Raw genomic sequence first — 19,327 nt, 5'->3', positions numbered from 1 at the left:
TATATCTTTCATTAATGACCCCAAAGGGGAAATGAGCCGCGTACAAAATTCATAAACCATTGGTATTTACCAGCAATTCTAGAAGAAACTTCTTATCAAAAGTTGTATCTTCATCTTTAGGAAGTGTGGGTAACAAGCAGAGGTATGATGCCACCTGGTGGAGTGTATTTGAACTGCAGAATAAAGAAAAATCAGATTAGAATATTTTCATTCTTGTGGGGGTGGAGGGGGCACACCTGGAAGTACTCAGGGATTACGCCTTGCTCTGCACTCGGGAATCACTCTTGGCAGGCTCGGGGGACCCTATGGGATGCCAGGGATCAACCCTGGATGGGGGCGTGCAAAGCAAAAACCCTACCCACTGTGCTATCGCTCCAGGCCCCTTCAGTTAATTTTCTAAACACAAAGTGGCTAAAAAGAATTTTAGCTAGCAGCTGTAACCCTATTACAACACATATAATGTTAGCAATGAAAGTTAACCTCCCTAAGAAAAAATTCTCAACGTGTTTTCTATAAATTTCACATGGCCTCTAGATCCTTTCATAGGATAAAAGAACTTTTCTTTTGTAATAAGATTAGAAAAGTTACTTGCTTATTTTTCCCCTTTAGTTTCGTCTCTCTGGCAAAAGAGCAAAAGTAATGGTGGGGGCGAACTGCTGGCACAAATCAGGGCAGTGACACCAAACAGAGCCCTAAGGTGTCAGTGTTTTCAGCACTGACAGTTCGTGTTAGTGACGCTAACACAGGCAGCTCAGACTCAAGCCAGTTTCAAGAGGATTTAATAATAACTTATGGTAACAAATAATTTACTTTAAAATTTAAATTATGTTTAAAATTACTTTATGTTAAAATTTACATTTACTTTAAAACTAAGCATAGTGGGCAAGGCTAAAAAGTTATACTATCTCGAATCAAATACTGTCACCAACCACTGCTTCGCCTAAGAGCAAATTGATCACCGATTGTATTTTCACTAATTTTTTTGTAAGTAAAATGGTTCTACACTGACACAGTGATTACAGAAGACTATAGAAGTCATATACTTTGGAGTGCCTATGATACATTTTTATAATTTACTATTTTTATTATTTTTAAAAGTATATGAGTAGCTATTTTTCTTTCATAGATATTAAAAATATGAAACTTTTTCAAGGTCATACCCAATAGCATCATATAAAATGAACATATATTTGCTTCTCTTCTATGTTTATTAATGACTGAATGCTGGGATGGTGGCTTCATGGATTTTTTGTTTGTTTTGGGGTTCAGGGTTTACTTTTTGTTTTGTGTTCAGTAATTACTCTGGCTGGGGATGGAGTAGGGTACCAAGGGTCAAACCTGGGTTAGCCACATGCAAAGAAAGTGCCCTACCTCCTGTATTATTTCTCTGTTCCCAACAGCTATTCTACCTGAAGAAAAAATTGAGACCTAAGAAAATAGCACCTATGAGAAGTACGAAATATATCAAAATTAAAAAATGATAGTATTAACGCCGGAGCAATAACACAGCAATAAGGCATTTTGCTCTTGCACACAGCCAACACTGGATGAACCCCAGTTGGATCCCCAGAATCCCATATGGTCTTCTAGCCAGGAGTGATTTCTGAGTGCAGAGTCAGGAGTAATCCCTGAGCGTTGCCAGGTGTGACCCAAAAAAAACACAAAGAAACAAAAGATAGTATGTAGATAATTCAAAAACACTATATAATGGAATCAGAGATAAAATGAGGTAAGATATTTGCCTTTAGTGGTTAGAATCCCCTGCCCAACATATGGTCCCCTGAACACTATTGATGGTTGGTAAAGCACAGAAACAGAAATATCTCCACCACTGCCAGGTGTGACCAGACAAACCAGAAACACCACCGAGAAGATAACTAAATGTCAAAGAAAACAAATTCCAGATATAAGGCAAGTAATATTACCTAAATTTAAAAAATGATTCTAAACAAAAGGATACTGAAAATTCAGAGGGGGAAAGAACATACAGAGTTTTCCTGCATGCTACCTCACCTGAGAGGCCCAAAAAACTTGATCAAGGATTCCCGGGTATCTACTTCTGCCACATTTGAGAGGGCAAAGTCATAAAGTTCAGGAAAATGTGCAAAAGCGGCTCTCTAGGAAAGAAAAGCCAAATAAAAAAAAAAAATCTCAATCAGTACTGTCTACAAATGAAAAGAACAATACATTACATATGATTAAAACAATGTTTCTAAATATGTTAATGTACTTTCCAATACACTTATACTTCCCAAAGCACTGATGCACTTCTAGACCTTGGTCTAGAAACAGTCAACATTTCTTTGCTACTTGTGCTCTCTTAAACACATTTCCCCTCATCCCCTTTTCTCACATTTTTCTAAGTAAGTTTCAATTAAAAGAAATTATAGAGGTGTGCTTCAAAGCATTTTATTAGTAAAAGAAAAATGGATTAACAGGGGAATTAGGATTTTGGTGATCCCTCAAAAAAAAAAAAAAAAAAAAAAAAGGCAAAAAGAAAAGAGAAAAACAAAGTCCCAAAGGAAACTGCCATGACAAAGAGAAGCTTGATGGGAGCCATCAAAACAATGTTTATATTTCGGAGCTCTACAGAGGATATTATAGGACAACTTCCCGAAGTAAAAAATGCAAAACGGGGCCGGAGAGATAGCATGTAGGTAAGACGTTTGCCTTTCATGCAGAAGGATGGTGGTTCGAATCCCGGCATCCCATATGGTCCCCCGAGCCTGCCAGGAGCTATTTCTGAGCATAGAGCCAGAAATAACCCCTGAGCGCTGCCAGGTGTGACCCAAAAACCAAAAAAAAAAAAAAAAAAAAAAAAAAAAAAAAAAATGCAAAACAGGGGGCAGAGAGATGGTACAGCAAGTAAACCTGCCTTGCCTCGCATGTGCAAAGTCAGACTGGGTTTAATCCCCATTACTGTATACTGTCTCACAAATTAGTGCCCAAGTGATCTCTGAGTACCATTGGTGGGTGGCTCAGAAACAAACCAACAAAACCCCCCAAAATAAAACTGCAAACATCCGAAGTGACATTATGGTGATTTGGTAAGATATATGAGTTGTCCCTAGTCTTTCTTAAAAGTCCTGGTGGCACAGAGAAGATCCGAGTTTTCATGTGCCCCTGAGAGGTTGTGGGTGAGGCTGATGGGGCTTACTCCAGCAATGGCGGACTGATCCAGCAAGAAGCATGAGCTCAAGCTAAGCTAGGAAATGGGGAGCCGCCAGCTTCTGGGAGAACCTGGGTATCAGGTACCATTACCAAGACTGGGATCTTGTCAGTGGGAAGTAGCGAGGCTCCCCAATTATCAAGCCCCGTCTCTGTCAGGAGAAGAGACACATACCACACAACCCTCGCTGCTTCGAGCAGAGAAGTGGGGAAAAATCCGAAATAGTCCAGTGGGAAGGGCACTGGCCTCTCAAGGAGCCAGCCCAGTGTCAATCCCTGGTACCCTATATAGTCTTCCAAGCCTTGTCAGGAATGATCCTTGAGCTCAGAGCCAAGCATGTGACCCCCAAACAAAAAAAAATAAATTTACACTAAATTGAAAAAAAAAAAACAAAAACACCTAGTTTTTACTTGTAGAATACAAAATGGTAAAGAAAGTTCAAAAGAAAGACGAGGTTAGTAACAGAAAACAAAGATAGCTTCTTTTTTCCATTTATATTTTTAACATGGACAAAATGTTTGCATATACTTAGCAAGCTCAAAATATTTTTAAACTGGTAAATTTATTAATTAAATAATTAATTCATTAATTAGTAATTCTGAGTATCAAATATTATTTAGTAGGATAAGGAGTAAGAATGAAAGTTACTTTGTTATAGAATTTATCAGAATTCAACTTTTACCCAAACTTTAAAGATTCAAGATGAGACTTAAATTAATACCTTTATATATATCTCTATATATAGATATATAGATATATATATGCATATATATATACACACATAGTTTATAAACCTAAATTATGATAGGATCCAAGCTTATGACTTATTTCCTCCCTACTTTCCTTCTTCCCTTCCCTCCCTCCTTTTCCCTTCAGTCCTCTTCTAGCCCTCCCTTTCTTCCTTTGCCTCTCTCTCCCGCCCTTCCCTTATCCTTCCTTTCCTTTCTCCTTTTCTTCCTTTGTGGTGCCAGGAATTGAACCCTGGCCTCAAACATGCTGGAGAAGTGCTCTACTGCAAAGCGGCACCTCTGGCTCAGAACCCAGTTTTCTGTATTTCAATTACCTGTAGAGAAGTAATTCTGTCATAGTGAATTGTGGTCATCTCATTCTCTGTCAGAGCATTTCCTGTCTGGTCATTAATCTCAAAGCCAGTATAGAACTTAAGCATGTCCAAAAGCTGAAAAAAATACACTTCAATTAACAAACTTTGAACACAAGATGAGAAAAATGAACAAACTCTTTAAAATAATACACAATTTATTTTTCAAAGGTGCTAAAAATATCTGAGATGAAAATACCCAACAAGCATTTCAGAACAAACCTCATATGGGCTTTCATTCATGAGAAATAATTAAATGCATTTCATAAACTATGGCCTGCTTCTGCTGAGAACTTAACATGAAGGGTCTACTCAAAGCAAATTCATCAGCCTAATGAAGAACAAAACTGATTCTGCTACATTACTATAGATTCCTTGAAGAGTCCACTGGAGGAATTCCTACAGTCTTTTACTTAAATCACTTACACAGAAGTTTCTAAACAGGGATTTAGGATTCCTAGTGGAGAAATTCTTCTCGACGAGAGGCTCCTATTAGGGGAACATTGCAGTCTGGGGAAAGCTCAAATGTTTATTTATTCTCTCACCCAGACTTTCCTGGTCACAAAGGCTTTCGGTGGCTTAGTCTCCGCTGCTAATGAGGTTTGTTTCCCCTGTGGCAGCAGGATCAACGGACTCTACTGGCTGTGTCCACCCAAAATCAAATCTCTGGCAGGATTTTAACATCTTTTAATGGATGAGGCAAATCACTGAACAGAGATTTAAAATAAGGAATGCTTCTAGAGAGAAGATTAAAACGCATTCTTCAGAAAAATATAAATATTTTAAAATTGCATCACTAATCATGATCTGAATTTTTCTGCCAGATGACATAGGAACAAGAAATACTAATACTTCTCATACTCAATGATGCAAACAAAGTTACGTTTTCTTTCCTACTCAACACATGAGACTATGTATGTGTACAGATGTGTGTATTTGTGTGCACACACATATGTATATATATATACACACACACATATATACACACACACACATATAACTTCCATGCTACCAACTGTCTGCCTTATAATATTATGGAGAGTTCTGGTATTAAGGGTAGTTTGCCTCAAACTAATACTCATCAGCTATTATATTTCAGTCATTACTGATTTAAGCTCATCTTTTCAACCCAAATATGTAGGTATGGAGAATCACTTTAATATTAGGATCACATATAATTAACATTATACTGTAAAATGACTAGAATCTACATAACTGAACTCACTTAACTTGCATATTGACTTAACTTTAGAAGGACTAGTTAGGAATTTCTATTATTTTGTAAAACTCAAAATGGCAGTCTGATACTTCCTTTGCCCCTGCACAGCAAAAAGAAAAAAAAGGGAAGCCTTAGAAATGAATACACTAAATACATTCAGATACATCAATGCTCACCTGTGAAAAAAGATGGCCATCCTCTTCCCTATGAACAAGATTGGAAAGGTAGCAGTGAACCAAAAGGTGCGAGTCATCCAGGATGGTATTGAACCAGCGTCTTGTGGGGAGCAGGGCCTAGAAAAGAAAATCACCAAGCCGTAAGTCTGCACAGTCTCTAAGTTAGAGGTGAAGTCTACTAGTATTTAATTCAGAAATGAAAATTATACACAAAGTCCCCTTCAGTCTCCTCAAAGTCACTGTGTACAAAACAAAGGATTTGGTCCCTATTTTATAGACTCAGTGGTATAGTTTCTATAAAATTCATCATTAGAAGAAAATTTTTAATATTCTAAAAGTTTTCAACCAAAATTCTGTGTGAAATCCCAAAACTGGCCGTGCACATAGGACTTTAAAATAGGGGAAGGGAACTCTGAGAGAAAAGAAGATGGGGACCACAAAGCGTCAACTTTACTGTTTCCTCTTTCCTCCAAATTAGCAAAACAAGACTGACCATATGCAAATCACAAACTAAGACTCATATTTTACTGAAAAGATTACTGAGATTCTTAGTAGGCAGAAGAGTTAGTGGCAAAACCAGATCTCATAAATGACTGCTGAACACAATAATCCTCATGTCAAGAAAGCATCCTATCTCTCCAGATTAGAACAAACAAGAATTTATTTTCAATTTTCTATATTAGTGAGGGAAAGAAAAAAGATAAAAGTCATCTCTGCACTCTGAACTCTACCTAAACTTTGCTTTTAAATATAGTATTTAATAACAGTATGAAATGTGCCAAATTTTAATTTTTAAAATTGACAACAGCAGCTACATTCTTTTTCGCAATAAATAAGGAACATTTAGAAAGTATTATTATTAAAAAAGGTTGTCCACTAATCCAAAACTTCATCCTCTATTACAACGAAGGGGCAGAGGTAAAGTTGGAGGATAGAGAAGGTAGGACTAGAGCCATAGTACAGCTTGAATGACAACTGGATTTCACACATAATCAAGAGTGAGTCCTGGGGCCAGAGAGCACACAGCAGTAGGGCATTTGCCTTGCATGCAGCCAGGGACCTGGTTCAATTACTGGCATCCCATATGGTCCCCCAGCCGGCTAGTGGTGATTTCTGAGTACAGAACCACGAGGAGCCCTGCGTTCCACTTGGTGTGGCCCAGAAACCAATTAATCAATGAATCAGCCCATCAATAAAAAAAAAAAGTGATTCCTGAGCACAGCCAGGAATAAGCCCTGGGCACTACTGGATGGCTAAGCCTCATTGCCCTCCATCTTCATCCCAACTTCACCTCCACCTCAAGAAAACTCTGAAAGGATTGAGGATACGCCTTGATTGAGGAGTAGAGTATATGCCTTGAACATGTGAGGCACTGTTTGTCAAAAACAAACAACTCTATCAGGGGGTATTAAAATAAAACAAATTGTCCCACTGGACCATGTTTAATAATGATACTGTTTTCTATAATCAGCAACTTATGTTGGCTGGGGTAGTTTTTGAAAACCTTCAGGAAAACTGCTTTGACATCTTTTTTTACAATATATCTTGGAATCGGCCAATTTAAGATGATAGAGATTTAAGTGTCCAAAGATATGACCTAGCAGTAGAGCACATGCCTTGCATGCATGTGGCCCTAAGTTTAACACCCAGCACCACTCCACACTGCCATAAGTGATCCCTCAGTAGTAAAAGTACAACCACTGGCACCTAAACAAATCTGACTCAGAAAACCGCAATAAAATGATTTCACATACGATCAGATGCTTTATCTTAGTCCCCAAAAAGAAAATAAAAGCGATTACTGCACATTTCTTACCTCGAGGTCAATCATGAGTTCAATGAATCTTTCACAGTAGTGAACTTTGTCCATTGTGACAGACTCTAAACGTTAAAAGGAAAAAATGATAGAATTTTATTACTTGAGCCATTTTGTTTCTGTATATTACTTTTAGCAGTTGCTTAGTTCCTGAAGTAGTCATTTGCCTAATATTCATCTGGATTGGACTGACTAAAATTATAATTTTTCTACTTACATTTGAAAGAAAGATGCAAATTTTATATTTAGGCTCTACAAATAGAAAATGAAATTCCTAAGTTGCATCTAAGTTTTTTAAAAGCACATTTAAAAACTCACATTTGTATATCCACAAATTAAGTCTGATCATTCTATGTCTACTCTATCCCTCTAATTCATTGTTCTCAGCTTAATCTCTCCATAGCCATACATGTATAGGCAAATTTCATGACTTCATTTTTCTAACTGCTGCGTAGTATTCCATTGTGGAGATGGACCAGATTCTTTATCCATTTACTTTTATCCATTCTCAGGCACTTGGGTTGTTTCCAGATTCTGGCTATAGTGCTACAATGCACACAGGAATCAGATGCTTTTTTTGCATCCCTTTTAAGCCTCCAGAATATAATCCTAGGGACAGTATTATTGGGTCACATGGGAGCTCAATTTTCTAGTTTTATGAGGCATGTCTGTATTGTTTTCCACAAAGGCTGGACCAAATCAACATTCCTACAAACAGTGAACAAGAGTCCCTTTCTCTCTGCATCCACACCAGCATTGGTTGCTTTCGTTCTTTCTGATGTGTGCCAGTCTCTGTGTGTGAGATGCTAGTAGTTTTGAGTTTGTATCTCCCTGATGATAAATGATGTAGTGTGTTTTTTCTTATTCTTTTTTTTTGGTTTATTTTTTGGGGCCATACCAAGCAGCACTGTGACTCTGCACTCAAAACTGGTCCTGGCAGGTTCAGGGGACCAAATTGGATGCCAGAAATTGAACCTACGTCTGTCCCAGGTCAGCCACATGCAAAGCAAACGCCCTACTTTTGGTCATCTGTATTTCTTCTTTGAGGAAATTTTAGATGGGGTTACATAATTTTTATCTTGGTTAGTTCTAACAGTATTTTAGCTTAGATGTGAACCCCTTCTTGTAAGGAAGCCCCTCCCCCAAGACCCTCTGTTATTCTCATCTGGATAGTCAGACCCCCCACACCTGGGAGGGGCCTGCGGTTTGGAATAAAGAATAAAAGGTGCTGGCGAGAGAGAAGGAGAGAAATGGGGAGTGGAGAGAGAGAGAGAGAGAGAGAGAGAGAGAGAGAGAGAGAGAGAGAGAGAGAGAAAGAGAGAGAGAAAGAGAGAGAGAGAGAGAGAGAAGAGGACAGGAGAGACTATAATTCTTTCTTAAAAAACACTAATCTTTAGCACAGATGAAGAAGAAAATGAAAGGATTTATGTGATGAAAGAAATGTGACTATTTCACGATTAATACATGTATTAATACATTAATACATTAACTAAAACTTGCTGATAACATGGACTCTAAAATAAGAGAACCATAGATTTTAATAGCTATAAAAAGAGCACAGGTGGGCCTGGAGAAATAGCACAGCGGCATTTGCCTCGCAAGCAGCCGATCCAGGACCAAAGGTGGTTGGTTCGAATCCCGGTGTCCCATATGGTCCCCTGTGCCTGCCAGGAGCTATTTCTGAGCAGACAGCCAGGAGTCACCCCTGAGCAATGCCGGGTGTGGCCCAAAAACCAAAAACCAAAAAAGACCATAGGTGTACACCTCTATTCTAGGTCTCATGTTCCAAATGAGAAAATTACTTAAAAAGAAATAACTTATTGAATTAAATCTAGATTTTCTGAGATGAGCAATCTTTTTTTAACTATCTTTATATATTGAATCATCATGATTAAAGATATTTAATCATGTTAAATAAAATCTATTAACACCAATTCTGTTATCTTTTTTCTTCTCTCAAGCAGATATTTTTGTTCAAAGTTTTGTGAGCATATACTTTTTTCTGCATCTTTACAATATAGTTTGAGAAGATTCTAAACAACAAAAACCTACATATCTAGAATTTAAAAAAAGCACTCCCTCTATGCTGAGTTCTACAGGGCTTTATAAACTTTTACCACCTATGAACCCCTTTTATCTGTAAGATGGAACATGGGTGAATGTTGCCAGAAATGCCTGATTTACTTTGAATTCGTTTTTGGCCTTTGTATGTTCAGATATCTTTAATGTTGCCAAATTTTTCACAGCCCTCAGGCATGCAATCCCAAGAGGAGCTAATCTTGAGGTGTGAGGCTACATGCTTCTATGTGAGCAAGCCTTATCAGGTACAAACGAGGGCAGAGCTGAAACCCCTCCCACTCCAATTTCAGCTCTCAACAGAGTCTCATCATGTTTTAAAGGGCTGTTTTTGCTTCTTTCTCATAACAGCAGTCCTGACATCTGTGATCATTCTATGCACATTTCCTCCACAACGATGAAGTGAGTATTGCTTTATCAAATATAAAACAAAAGCATTATTGTGTCAAATTACTTTCGTTTCCTAATTACATAATTCATAAACATACATTTTGGTCTTGAGTTTCTTGTGGCCACACCCTGTGGTGCTCCTGGGCTTGTTCCTGGCTCTGCTCTAAGGGGACACTCCTGGTGAAGCTTGGGGGATCAAATGAGATGCCGAGCCAGACACGTGCAAGGCAAAAGCTGTTTTACCAACCCAACTCCCATTATCTATATATTATAAGACCCTCTGTGAAGGGCTTCTTGGCCAATTAGGTAAAATTTCAATGAAAGCGAGGCTGGAGAGATAGCATGGAGGTAAGGCGTTTGCCTTGTGTGCAGAAGGACGGTGGTTCGAATCCCGGCATCCCATAGGGTCCCCTGAGCCTGCCGGGAGCGAGTTCTGAGCGTAGAGCCAGGCGTAGCCCCTGAGTGCTGCCGGGTGTGACCCAAAAACCAAAAACCAAAACAAACAAACAAAAAATTAGATGAAAGCTTAATACCAATCTAGTAAATGTTGTTATCTTACAATCTGTAAATAAAAGTACTAGCAGAGAATATCTTAAAGGTTGTTCAAGAATATTACAGGCTTTGTACATACTTTTACATGGCTGTGTGTTGTTTTTGATCTGGGGGTCATATACAAGTAGTGCTCAGGGGCTACTATTCCCAGCTTGGTGCATATACTCCAGCCCATTGAGCTACATCTGGCACTTATGATTAATCTCTGAAGTTAGAGAAATCAATTTTTATGAACATTTGTAGCTCTACAAATTCATATTACCATTTATGCCTCTTCCTTACAAAAAATAATTCTGAGACTTCTTCCCACAGTTAAGCTACTTAACTGATTTAAGTATAACAATATTAGAAGATTTAGGTTAGAAACATGACAAAAATTCTGTAGACTATGCTGGTATAAAAATGTGTCTCAAATCAGAAACAGTTTATTTACAGAAGTTGGAGAGATAGTACAGTAAATAAGTCCTTTGCCTTGCATGAGGCAGACTCGGGTTCAACTTCCTACATCCCATATTCCTCGCAAAGCCAGGAATAATTTCTGAGTGAAGAGCCAGGAGTAAAGCCTGAACATTGCCAGGTGTGGCCCCCCAAACAAAACAAAAACAAAACAACAAAAACAAAGAAAGAAAGGTTAATTTATAGCATCATTTCTATGTCTCCATGAATTGTAGGTATGATTTTCAGTTGTAAAAATTACTTTCAGAGGGACAACATTTTATAACTGATTATAAAGTTGCATTTTAGCTTAAATAAACTATAACCTTTGGTGGAAAATATAAATATGTTTATAGAACTGTTCCTAGATTATATTACACTTAAAAGTTTTGGGGGCCAGAACTACAGTATAGTGGACAGGGCATTTGTCTTACATGCAGCTGACCCGGGTTCGATCCCTGGCATCCCATATGGTCCCCAAGCCTGTCAAGAGTAATTACTGGGGGCCGGAGAGATAGCATAGAGGTAAGGTGCTTGCCTGGCATGCAGAAGGTAGGTGATTCGAATCCCGGCATCCCATATGGTCCCCTGAGCCTGCCAGGAACGATCTCTGAGCACAGAGCCAGGAGTAACCCCTGAGCACTACCGGGTGTGACCCCCCCCCAAAAAAAAACCCAAAAAAATACTCCCCAAAAAACAAGAGTAGTAACTCCTAAGCATTGCTAGGTGTCGCCCAAAACCTATATATATATATATATAAAAGAAAATGTTTTTAACTAATAACATACTGCACAAAGCATAAATTCACCTTTATCAACTTAACAGTATTCTACTTTCATTCACCAAGTGCTTAGAACCTTGCAAATCCAGTGCTAATAGAATTTTTAAATATATGATATATCCATCTATGCATATCTATCACTTAATTATCACATATCTTGAAGCATATATAACATATGCTTTCTACATAGAACATGCTTACATTTTTTTTCCAATTGATACATGGAGCCACCTTGGAGGTTATTCCAGTTTTTCTAGTCTCTTGACAAAATCATGCTCTTTCCCCACAATAGATGCTACTATCATTTAAAGACAAATCATATTGCTCCACTCAATGTTTAGAGGTTTGTGATGGCCTTATTTATACTATATCTACTAAGACCTTGATCAGGACCTGGGTCTTCAAAAGGTATTTTGTAAATAATTGGACATTTAAAAATGGATGTGGGTGTCCTTAAAACAGTTCTTAAAGGGGTCAGAGAAATAGCGCAGTGGGGAGAGTGTTTGCCTTGCAAGCGGCCAGACCCAAGACACAAGGACATTCATCCCAAAGTATGTATGCATTCCACTATTTATCGCAGCACTCAGTAACAATTGCTAAGACTTGGAATCAACCTAGATGTCCAACAGCAGATGAGTGGGTCATGAAGATGTGATACACGTATAGAATGGAATACAATATAGCTGTAAGGAATGATGCAAATGCAAATGCAAATGCAGCAACACAGATGTAACTCGAAGGTATTATGTTAATGAAGTAAGCCAGAAGAAGAAGGTTAAATACAGAAAGATATCACTTATATACGGTATTTAGAATAAATGCATGAAGAAACAAAATGGTCTAACTGGAAGTTAATAACTCTTGACTCCAGATTATAGCGAGAAGGAAACAAACTGAGTGAAAGAGAAAAATACCAAGAGGTCTCACATAAATAAATAAATAAATAAATAAATAAATAAATACCAACCACATAAATAAATAAATACCATCAAGCATCTGAACTATAAGTTCACAAATAAAAAAGAAAATATTTACCTGAAAGTGGAACTGATTTTAGCACAGAGATAAATTTCTGGATAAGTCGTGAAAGAAATCTTCTTTCTTGATAAGCCCTAAAAATCAGAGAGATGACATTAAAAGCTTATTATTATTTTGTTTTGTGGGGGAGGGGGGCACACCAAATTTGGCAGTATTCAAGGTTATTTCCAACTACATTTCTTTCTGGATGAGACTGACTTCACTCCACTATTCATGGTAAAATAAAATCCATCTGCTTAACTATGAACTTATTCCCTTCTTGATAAATATCTATCACCCATTGCCAAGTCAGAAAACAATGTTCCTGCCAACTCCTAAATTTATTACACTTCACCATCTCTTCACATCTATAACCACTGTTAGTTTCTACTATCTGTATCTCTTGCCCAAGTTTTAAATGACCTTCTCTCAGTCTCAAGTGCTTTCCACTTAAAACCTACTGCTTCCAAAAAGATCTTTCCAAAATGTAAATTATATCACTCTAACTGTATCGCTCTATTGATAAAAACCCTTAGGGAGTATTCTATCACACAGAAAGGAAAATTCAAATTTCCTTCTTGCAAATGATCGAGGAAAAAAATGGTTGACAGAGAAATTAAATTTAAATTCTAGTTCTGTCACATTTCAGATGTGTATATTTTGGAAAAAGCTACTTATTTTCTCCAAATCTTAATGTCTTCATAAATCTGTGGTCAAAGGGGCAGCAAATTAAAATACAGTGAAACATAAAAGTCTCCAGGTGTTTCAATACTTGGAAGTAAAAATAAAGTAGAGCCAGGAAAAGATAGAAAAATATCCAGAAAGAGAAAAAAATCTAAAACAGTCATAGAAAATAAAGGAGACAGATGTGTAAGAAGCAGAGTCTGATCAACAGAATCATGTGATGGCTTAAAGGAAATTACATAAAAGCAAGCAAAACTTCCATAAAATATCAGATACTTATGGTGAACAATGAGGCCAGAAGGAATAGTTTGAGAAAGAAATAGAAATTCAAGTAGGTACTACAAAGTTTGAAGAAAAGCCATGCCTAGACTATTCTCCTCAGTTGTGGAGAAATATAGAAACAAAAGAAGTCATTAAAAATCCCAAGGGAAATAAGTTTGGAATAATATATGAAAGCAGAGAGAAAAAGAAGTGAGTGGAAAAGAATTAAGATGAATTAAGAACAAGGTCTAGTGATTAAGGCCAGAGCAGTTAGATCCCAAAGAAACAGAGGGAAAAAAACTTCTCAGAATAAATATTACCACCTGACTCCCACAAATAACTTTATTCCACAAAAGGCTTGCTACCACAAACTTTTAAACTTGTAACCTGTTCATAATAAATTTCACTATTAATAATAATCCTGTTTATTTTATTTCATTTAATCTTATTAAAATAATCCTATCTTTATTTAAAAATAAAGCTATGACAAAAATGAAACAGTAAACATTTGTTAATAGAATCATAAAACTTGGAGAAACTTTTAACATATTTTCTAAAACTACAGCTAAAAAGCCTATGACAGAAATGTGCTGAAAGGCTGAGGGGAAGTGGCTCAAGTAATGGAGCTCATGCCTTCCTTGTGCAAGACCCTGGGTCTGACCCCAATAACCTGTTAGTAACAATTATGATGTGTCCTTCACAATTAAAAAGGGATCCTATATATCATGATTCTTAAGCACCAGAAGCAACCAACCCCAGGAACACCCTCAAACAAAAACCAAATAAGCAAAAAAGTACAGAGATCAAAGTCATTAAGAGTAAGAGTGTGAGAAAAAGAAAGAAATGAACTGACGCTAAAGACAAAAGAAAACCAAAATCAGGGGCCAGAGTGGTGGTGCAGCAGTAGGGCATTTACCTTGCACATGGCTGACCTAGGACGGACCACAGTTTAATCCCTCAGCATCCCATGTGGTCCCCCTAGGCAGGAGCATTTCTGAGTGCATAGCCAGGAGTACCCCTGAGCGTCACTGATGTGGCCACAAAAAAAAAAAAAACCAACCAAAAATACCCAAGATAGATCTAAGACAGTCTATGGACATTAGGCAGAGAGAAGAGGTACATAATTACTATTAGGGTAAAAAGGAAAAAAAACAGAGTTGTAAAAAACATACCTCTCAGAGTTTAAGTAAGTCTTAAGTGTAATTTTCACTTTGCTAACATTAAAAGAAAATAGCAACATAGAAAACATTATCTAAAATCCACAGCCCTGGCTAATGAACCAAGATGGAAAAAAAACTTTGTCAACATACTGTTCCCTTGTTTCTGGATCCATTTTTTCATCATTCTTTTTAATCAAGTTCCAGAATTTTCTTAGTTTAGGTGTCTTTTTTAATTCTAAGTCCAAACGTGCCTGCAAGAATGATATGACATTATAACTCTACTAACTTCAGAACTTCAAAGGATGAAGACTAGATTAACATGATCAAGTTTTCTGATAGATGAATACAGAGCAACAAGAAAAATCTGAAAGCAACATGACAAAAAACTTACACTTTAAAAAGCCATTTAAAAAAAAAAAAGCCATTTAATTCTAACTCATTTTTGTTCCTGTTTTGTACCACACAACGCAATGCTCAGGGCTGACTACTGGCTCTGTGCTCAGGGATTACTGCTGGTGGGCTTGGGAACACTAAGGGATTCCAGGGATTAAAACGAGGCCACCGTATGTCATGTACTCAACACATTCTAATCTTCTTAACAGAAAGTAATTAAGATAAATAAACTGCATTTGCTAGTAAAGATTTTTAAGCTCAGCTTGTTCTTCAAACCATGTTCTCACTTGAACACGTTATCTCATTTTCTTGTCCATGTTTCTTTACTTACTACCTTTTCCTACTCTGGGGAAGCCCATGTCCCCTCTCAAACATATACTTATTATTTTCTTTCCCTTCAGATACTTCTAAATAAACTATGGTAAAAATTGTCTTGCTTCAAAAGAAAAAAACTATTTTAAGCTCAACAATCAATTAAAAGTTTTAGTTTTGTGCCACACCAAGTGATGTTCAAGGATTACTCTGGCTCTTTACTCAGGGATCACTCCTGATGGTACTGGGGAATCATATGAGAAGCAAGGGATAGAACATGGGTTGGCAGTGTGTAAAAACTTACCCATTATACTCTCTCTGAATGTATTTTTTTTATTTCAAAAAATATGTAAGTATCTAAACTTAAAAATATACTCATTAATGTTTGAAAAATATAAGTATGAAAGTACTAAAATCAGTTAGTTCAAGTATACAAGATAGTGTCAAGATCACTATACCCTCCTCCTGCAGGCTGTCATTTTTTAACTTACACGAACTGTTTATGTGTCTGCTTTCATTCCCTTCAACCAATGAGCATTATACCTGGGTAGCACAAAAACTACCGAGAAACAGTATTTGAACAAACTATGTGAATCTTTAGAGTGTTAACTTTATTCCCTATAATTTGGCTTTAATACTAATACATTGCTAATATTCTAATAAAGGTCTAATTAGGATGAATTTATTTATAATGAAGTGACTTCTTTTACAGCTTCATGTCCATTCTAATTATGGAAAGTTAAAGATTCTAGTCTTCATGCAATTTCACCCGGGGCTGGGACATATGCATGATAGAACCTTGCGCATGTGAGGACTCGGCTTGAAATCCAATGTAACAAAGCACACACAAGTACGCACAAGAACGATGCTTTGCTCAATTAAATTCTTCCCTCTGTGGGGATTACATTAATAAATATTTAATTGCCTCAATTTCATACTAAAACACATTTTGGCTCTACATAAAAAATTTAAAGCTAAAAAATTACTTCTCTGATCAGTAAATACATAGTAGCTTAAGAGAGTTTTTGTAGCAGGAAGGAAAATTTTTACCTATTACAGTTCTATTCATATTAAAGCCACATAGTTTAAAACTACACATTCAGACAGGGATACATGAAAGTCTCGGAAGTCAGATGCTTACCGATTGTAAGCCCATCCACATCGGAAGAGAGATGAGCTGCTGTACTTGACTCCGTATCAAGTCCACTTCCTGGTGAAGGCATAAAGAAAACGGTTTTTAAGCATATTAGCATCTTTCTCCATTAATCAAGTTTGCCTGACATACCATTCATTTACAAATACCGTATTTTTGGGCGTCTAAGATGACCGGGCATATAAGGCGACCCTAATTTTAGACTTCCTGTCTGACTGACTAATCTGAGCAGGCTTTTTTACAGTGTAGATTCAGGAATAGAACATTGTATAATTGACATGCATCAAAAGCCTGCTTGGATTGGCTGAGTTAGAGAGGCCATCGCAGCCTTGCAGTGATTGGTGCAGGATCAAGTTAGAAAATTCGTTTCGTGGCAATATCCAGACGATTTTCATTTAGCGGCATATTAAAACGTTTTTCGGGATATACTCGACGTATAAGACGACCTCCAATTTTCGGTTGACTCTTTTGTTTCAAAAGACATCTTTTATGCTGGAAAATACAGTACTTAAAGATTTTTTCAAGTACAGCTTCACCCTTCTAACAGGAAACACTCCAGCATTTTAATTCTATCTTTAGAGAAGAAGCAACATACATTTTTAAGTCTAGGGACTGGGGATTTGGGAGGAACATGTTGCCGTAATTTTAATAAAATCCTTTATAATATTAAGAAATTCAATACCATTAGCTGGGAGATAGCTAAAGAAGCCAGAATATCCAGGATCGAAAGGTCCCTCAAGCACTGCTAGAAGTAGCTACAAGTGAGCCCCAAAATCCAAAAGAAAAGAAATTAAATTATTTCATTTGAAGGTTCAATTTTTTTTAGGCGTCTCAGGAGCAGAACCAAGGGCTCCAAACATGCAAGCCATGTGCCTTCCCAATGAGCTCCGCTCAGCTAAGAGGTTTGTTGGTTCAGGAAGGATGACCTTCCCAGCGGTGGTTGGAGGCCTAAGAGAAACTCCTGACAGTTGTCAGTCCCTATCTGTATGACTGTTTGGAGCTCAGGCCTGGCTAGCAATGCTGCTCAGGACAGACAGGGCTAGGTACCAGCAAGGCAATGCCTCCCAATACTTCCGAGAGGAGGGGCAGGAGGTGCTAAGGGGATCTAACTTGGAACCTCCAAATGCAAGGCACCTATTATAATTCTTGGAGCGACCTCTCTAATCATATTTGTATTTTTAAATTAACCTGCATGTATAAACATCCCTGTAATTCCAAATGTAATACTTCTAGTACTTTCACAATCATTCGCAGACAACAGAGCAGAAAACACTGAGTTGTTCAATATACAAATTTCTGGCAAGCACTAAACAAGGTGGCTGTCTGTTTTTTTTTTTAGCTTTAATGGACTTTCCATGTTCAGAGACTTTTTATGTTCAATCCATTTCTATTCCTGCTTATTTTTTACACTATTTGTTGCTGATTTTTCTGTTTAAATGATTTCTAAATTTGGGGGCTCAAGAGATAGTGAAGTGGGTAGATAGGGTGCTTGCCTTGCATGTGAGTGACCTGTGTTCCATCATTGGCAACCCAAATGGTCCCTCGAGCACTTCCAGGAATAATTCCTGAAAGTAGAGCTAGGAGTAAGCCCTGAGCCTCACCGAGTATGGCCCCAAACCCAAAACTGTCCCCAAATTTGAAGCCAGAGTGCTAGTCACTAGGCACAAGAAGGCTAAAAGTCTTGGGCAGAAAGTAAGTGGTTACTCAGTTCATATTTTCATTCAAACATAAGTATAATACTGAAAGTTGCTGAGGTCAACATTCAACAATGATAAATAAGCGAGGCATCTTCAAATAGATATGCAAATCCAACAGGTTATACAATGAATGACATGGCATGACTGATAGAAATGACACGTCCGAAAGTTTTCAGGAAATTAAACTTCTATTTCCCTTAGTGATAAGCAGAAGAATTTATTTAAGCTTTGAGTGTTACCTTTATTCCCCACTACTATGAATAAAAAAGTTGGCTACAGAGAGATAATCAGGAATATGCGAAATTTCCTCAAAAGAGAAAGTAAAATTACCAAACTATTGAAGCAATGATCTAGGAAAAGCAGTAAGACTGTCTGTTCATGGAGTGAAAATTCACCGTCAGTTTCAGCTAACGCCGCTTTCAAGATGCACTTAAAAAAGAACGGGAAGTGGTCTGGCTTCTTCTTAAAAGTCTGAAAAGAATAAGAATATAAATGAATTTAGTTGTTTAATCAACATTCATTTGTTCTGATTTGTCTTCCTTTTTCTCTTCCTTAAACATTGACTTTTTAGGAGTCCATGAACAAAGTCAAGTAATTATAAAAAGATTATTTGTTCACACATAATTAATGGTAGTGTGTCAACTAACTACAGGTTTCTGGCAGGACTGAGAATTACAGAAACTTTCAACAAATGATAATGGTTTCAATCCCTTTAATTGTCTTCTTTTGTGGATTATGACCATATTTAGAGTAGACTTCGTTTTCTTATTGAGGATCTGAAGTGTTTTGATTCCTTTGACACAAAGGAAGTCTTCAGCAAAAAATAAAGTGTTACCACCTTATTCTCAAGATCAGTCGCTCCTGTATTGTTTTCTTTGAACATAGAAGTTTTGAATAAATGTAAAAATATGTCTTCAGGCCTTTTTAATTTACTTCA

At 37.2% G+C, this 19,327-nt stretch overlaps 1 protein-coding gene across 1 annotated transcript in view; it reads right to left on the bottom strand.

Annotated features, from left to right (window-relative positions):
- AQR (aquarius intron-binding spliceosomal factor) overlaps positions 1–19,327 on the bottom strand; it is a 95,310-nt gene that overhangs the window by 61,828 nt on the left and 14,155 nt on the right. The window contains exons 6-14 of the mRNA XM_049789783.1: positions 18,721–18,861; positions 16,682–16,750; positions 14,986–15,086; positions 12,749–12,825; positions 7,480–7,544; positions 5,664–5,780; positions 4,233–4,346; positions 2,014–2,117; positions 71–173 (exon numbers count right to left, since the gene is read on the bottom strand). Of these exons, the coding sequence (XP_049645740.1) occupies positions 71–173; positions 2,014–2,117; positions 4,233–4,346; positions 5,664–5,780; positions 7,480–7,544; positions 12,749–12,825; positions 14,986–15,086; positions 16,682–16,750; positions 18,721–18,861 (891 nt within the window). The remainder of the gene's footprint in view (positions 1–70; positions 174–2,013; positions 2,118–4,232; positions 4,347–5,663; positions 5,781–7,479; positions 7,545–12,748; positions 12,826–14,985; positions 15,087–16,681; positions 16,751–18,720; positions 18,862–19,327) is intronic.

The sequence above is a fragment of the Suncus etruscus genome, chromosome 16 (genome assembly GCF_024139225.1).
Source record: "Suncus etruscus isolate mSunEtr1 chromosome 16, mSunEtr1.pri.cur, whole genome shotgun sequence".
Lineage (NCBI taxonomy): Eukaryota > Metazoa > Chordata > Mammalia > Eulipotyphla > Soricidae > Suncus > Suncus etruscus.
The sequence above is the reverse complement of the archived record's forward strand: the minus strand, read 5'-3'. Positions and strand labels throughout refer to the sequence as shown.